The 5,329-nt window shown below is 38.6% G+C and overlaps 1 protein-coding gene across 1 annotated transcript; it reads right to left on the bottom strand.

The window, feature by feature from the left end:
- Positions 3,693 to 5,061, bottom strand: LOC109849698 (probable glutathione S-transferase). The gene is made up of 2 exons (XM_020419558.1): positions 4,750 to 5,061; positions 3,693 to 4,114 (listed from the first exon to the last, which is right to left on the bottom strand). Exons 1-2 carry the CDS (start codon positions 5,059 to 5,061, stop codon positions 3,746 to 3,748), a joined length of 681 nt encoding a protein of 226 aa, XP_020275147.1. The 3' UTR covers positions 3,693 to 3,745.

The following is a 5,329-nucleotide window of genomic DNA, read 5'->3' on the forward strand; positions in this document are numbered from 1 at the left end:
CATACGCGTCTGCAATCAGCTGTATTTTTTGAGCAAACTTTGGAGAGCCACCTTTAAGAGGAATAGCATTAGAGACCTGCAACAAGATTACAGATTTCATGTTAAATGCAAAAGGCTATGTAACAATCACTATTGAACAAAATGTATAGTTTAAGAAAAAAATGTATATGAGCTGATAGCCCATTTTGCAACATAGGCTGTCAGCTCAATGCCATGTGAGTACTCCTGCTAGTCACATAGGGGTGGGGCTCACATGGCAGCGAGTTGGTAACTCATTTTGCAAAATGAGCTGCCAGCTCATACCCATTAACCCAGTATTCTCTAGTTTCAACGTCTCGATAATGATCGGCATTTTCCTCATCAGTCTATTGGATTCAAGAAAAACCGGAGAAGATTGTTGAGTTCTAGTCTGTAGAGAATCATCGTTAAAACAATAAAGTAGAGGATCTGATTGCCAAGAAAAACTTACAGTTTATAACAACAGTATAATTGCATAACCAAATCATCAAAAGACATAAAGAGGAATAATAAAATGTAAATCTTTTGGCTAGTTTAAGAAAACAGCCCTTACTTTTGGGAGTTTGCAGATAAACCCTTAATTATTTTAATTCCATAAAACCTTCTAAACTTTGAAGGGTTTTGCACATAACACCTCAACTTCTCTTATTCCACTAGAACCCGTGAAAAATTTTCACTTTAACCCCCAAGTAACACCGTCGATTCTAACTTGATACATTCCAAAAAACAGCGAAAAAAGATAAAAATACCACTCAACAGTCAAAATCGCTCTTTTATCCTTTTTACTATTTCCATTATTATTTTTAACTAATGGAGGGAATTTTTGCCCTCTTTGGTCATGAGCCTGACAAATGGCACATTAGTCTTGACAGCTTTACTTTGGGGGTTCAAAGTGAAAAATCTTCCATGGGATTTAGTGGAATATAAGAAATTCAAGGGGTTATGTACAAAACACCCTCAAAGTTCAGGAGGTTTTATGAAATTAAATTAGTTACAGGGGTTATCTGGAAAACCTCCAAATTTTAGGAGGGGTTGTTCTGAATGGGGAGTAGGATGCCAACAGCTAAATGCTGCCAATAAAACTAGGGACTTCATGGGGTAAAAAAAAGGGTGCCCCTGGGTGCATATGGTAATGATATTTTTTGAGGAAACCTTTTGAGGTCATCTTGACAGATATCTGATATTAGACTTAGTATCTCAATGACATAGCAAGTAAATGGTAAAATGTCTTGGAGAAAGTCTAGAAATTTTCCTATAAAGATGGATTGTAATGATGAAGAATTGCTCTCGGACGGAATATTTGTTCCTTAATTAGAGAAGGAAAGGGATGGCAAAATATGCTATATTTTAACATGAATGGGACAAGGTCTTGAAACTGAAGGGGACAGAATCTGCCGTCTCCGGACTTTGATTTTGCATAAGTTTGGCTTTTGGAATCCAAACTCTGTGGGATTTTGGCAACTCTTTGGCCAACTCTTTCTTCTTCAATTCTTATGCTTTTCGCACAAGAGCACGAGCGTGCACGGCACGAGCGCGGCGCCTCTAGATGTGCTCCTTCTTCGTTGAACGAGTCCTCTTGACCAGAACTCATTCCTCGGTTGATAGCTTGGAGGAAGTGTCAGCGACACGCTGCTGTAGTGACTTGGTTGCTTGACGCTTCCTTGACTCTAAGTCCGCGTAATAGCGAACTCCATCCACTTGTTCTAAGGCCTTAGCAAATTGACGGGCCTTGCGCTAGTGTTGCCTCTGACGAGCCCTCTTCGTCAGAGTTGGCGAACTTTCATTGGGCGACTCCTTAACTAGAGTTCGGCTTTGTTGGTTACCGGGACAATGTTGCGAGGTGAAGTCTCAACAACCGTTGGGCGAGAGTCATCACCCTGAGTCTTCTTTGACGTAGAAGATTGATAAACCTTCTTTGTAAACGAGATCCTCCTGCACTTACGGGGAGAAGAGGACCTTGATGAAGACGAGGAAAGATACTCCTCGAACTTAGCTTGGTCGAACTCGTATTCGACCATCGATCCGACTTGAATGATGCTCGCTACGACACTACAATCTCGACGCCGGGACTGATGGCTCCCACTGTGGTCTCCAGCATGTTTGCGTTGGGAACAAATTTCCTTGTAGTTTCCATTAAATCGTTCAATAGAAACAAATGAATGAGCTTTACACGTGTATAACTCTTCTTTATAAAGAAATAAAAGAATGTATTCCCTAGAAGCACACACAGAAACTCCTACGTAGTAGCTTCTGCTTGTGTGGGATCTTTGCCTATGTCGAGAATGCGTTATCCGTGGACCACCAAATCAATGTTCCAAATCGGATACGAAGAAGGCGAAAGTTAATGTTTCAACGAGGAAGCAAGAACTGAAGTAAATATCTTAGCAAAATAAGATGAATACTCTTGTCAAAAAAAGTCCAAGCTTGAACTCAAGGATGACACCAGAAGGCTGTTGGTATGCTTGAAAGTGGATGAGGAACTCTCTCTCTTGCTCTCAAAGTTCACCCAATTCCAGTTTGGTTCTGCTCAATTACGCCCTTGGTCATCTCCTTCTCATGCACAAGTGTGTAGAGGTGGTATATATAGCCATTGGGAGCCATAACCATCGAAAAGAAGTTGAAACACTTGGTGGTCACTGTCTCCTTTAGACGAGACAGTGTCCACTGTCTCGGCTAAAGGAGACAGTGGCAGAGCATTTGTAACCGCCGCCCCTACCTTAAATTACGTTAAACGTTGTAATTTTCGTGGGTAATGAGCATATTTTTAGGATGTAACCATCCATTAATATTAATGAACGTTCCCAAGCAGTTATAGAGCCCAATGGACCCCGCAAAACTCGATAAAACTGTCAACAAACATGAGATTCTATCTCGCAGTTGGTGAGACAACTCTCACTGTCTCGCATATGCGAGACAGTGAACACTATCTCGCAAATGCGAGACATTGGACGTTGTCTCACCAACTATGAGACAGCTCCAAGTCTCCTTTTGCACTATTTTGCGTTATTCTTTGCTTCCTTTTGTTTTGGCTAGTCCTCTCTGACTTATATAATGACGTTCTTCGTCTTCTCTTCATCTTGAGCTGTGTTTGGGACTTATAGGTAATTTTTGACATCTACACTATAGTTTGATGATCTCCTTACCAGAGCACTGATTAGATAGTTTTTATTTTCTTCAGCAACAAGCTCGTTTATGTTTCAATCGCCATGTAGGTGATTTTAGGGTTCTTTACAAGTTTTGCTTTGGATATGTCATATCTAATGCTCTTAACTTTAATTTATAGAGTTGAAAATACATTGATAGCGCAAATGAGGTTTACAAATGAACGTGTATATGAATATCAACTGCATCATTTTCTTTTTGTGGTATTAATGTACAATAATAGCAGAAGCAGACAAGTTGGAAGATATTCAAAAGAAAACTGAAAAATTCACATGATTATTTTTTTTTATTTTATTATTATTATTTTTTTTTTTTTTTGGGGGGGGGGGGGGGGGAATTAGGGAGTTGAACTTAGAAATCAGACAGGATCCGAGAGATAAGGAAATGAGAAGTACTCAATTCATAATAAGGCACTTTTACGAACATCAGATAAAACTTTGACACAGTTGGAGAAGACCCCCGTATCCTTTCTTATTTATTGAGCTCACAGAAAAGAGATTTCATTCCTCATTTATTCAAAACCATGCATGCAAATACTGTCAATCTTCTAGTTGCAACCAACCAATCAAACTGCAGAAGGCTTGACATAAGCTTTCATGGCTTCTTTTCGAGGTTGGAAGAAAGCCAAAAGTTTTTCTCTCTGTGGCAAGCATTTCTTGCAAACATCATAATTTACAAAATCTTGAGACCATTTCCATAATATTGGGTGGTTTTTCTTATCGAAGAGATCGACTTCTGCTACCTCTTGGAAAACTCCAGCCCAATGAGCAATGTAGGCTGCAGCAATATCTAGATATCCAATAGAATTCCCTCCGAAGAATTTCTTACCTTTAAGCTCTTTTTCTAGAATGCTCAGGTACTCCTTTGATTTCTCCAGACATGACTTTTGCAGGTCGCCTTCACTCCAGAATGAATTCCGAAATGTAGGAATGCACTGAATACAAGACTTTCAACTTTATCATTTCAGAAAACATAATTTATTTTTGCTAGGACAAAATTAGTTTTTTTTTTTTGAAGGGCATGCCTTTTGAATTAATGTATGAGGAATAAAAATTGAGCCATCAGTTTTATTCTGGCGTATGTTTACTTCTAGTTCTGAATTTAAAACTCAACCAATTCTAAGACTTGCCTCCATGTAATTAAGTACATCAAGAGGAAACCCTTTCAATAATGAAAGAGTTTCTTATGTTTTTAGTAGCAGTGACCCTTGTGCCCTAGCAGTTTGTATGTGAATATGCAGCGTACTTGAACTTAGCTTGTTTGATTACATATGGATTTCTATATTTGATGACCCCAACTATGGCTTTTATGTTGCAAATTGTTTCAACTTTTTTTCCTTATTTATTTGAATAATTAAGATAGATAATTAACATTTTCTCCCTTTATATAATAGGAGAGAGAAAAAAATCTTCTTAATATGGTAGAGGCCCCTTCTTGCGATCTTTTATTTTGACTTGAGTGGAACTATTTGAAGGTTTTTAAACTTACAGGGTAGGAAAAGATGTAATATGAAATTATAAAGGGATAGTTAGAAATTTAGAATTAACAGATGCAAGCATGTTATCAGACCTTTTCATCAATGAACTTGGCGAAAAATCGAGCTTGAGCTCTCTCATATGGATCCTTGGGAAGTATGGGATGTCCACCCCATGCATCATCAATGTATTCGATGATGGTCATCGATCCTATAATGGGATTTCCCTTGTGAAGGAGAACAGGGACCTCCTTGTAAACTGGACTGGATTCAAGAAGCAGTGTGCTCTTATTTGGAAGATCTTCATCAAAGATATCATAGGGAACTCCTTTGAGCTCCAAAGCAAGCTCCACTCTTCCGCAGAAAGGGCTTGTCCAAAATCTCAGAAGCTTTACTTCCTTAGCCATTTTTACTTGGTTCTGATCCTCAACAGTGTGCTTTATGTAGCCCGTTTGCGTGCTAATTTTGGGTGGTTGTCCTCTTTCTTGAAGTTGCATTGTGAAAAAGATATCAACTGGGGAAAAGAAGGAATTGCGGGTACCTTGATAAATTTAATAAGCAGGAAAAGGATAATTTTCCCCATTGATAACAAGTATGAGGTGATGGGATCTATCCTAAAACAACTACGAGTTATTTCTTGATAAAAAATCATCTTAACAACTACAGAATGATGTC

Source organism: Asparagus officinalis, chromosome 7 (assembly GCF_001876935.1).
Source record: "Asparagus officinalis chromosome 7, Aspof.V1, whole genome shotgun sequence".
In the NCBI taxonomy this organism is placed as follows: domain Eukaryota; kingdom Viridiplantae; phylum Streptophyta; class Magnoliopsida; order Asparagales; family Asparagaceae; genus Asparagus; species Asparagus officinalis.

Coding starts and splice junctions, on each gene's coding strand:
- LOC109849698 (XM_020419558.1), bottom strand. CDS start 5,061: ATGGCTAAGGAAGTAAAGCTTCTGAGATTTTGGACAAGCCCTTTCTGC. Junction 4,115..4,749: donor CCAAGTTCATTGATGAAAAG/GTCTGATAACAT, acceptor TCTTGTATTCAG/TGCATTCCTACATTTCGGAA.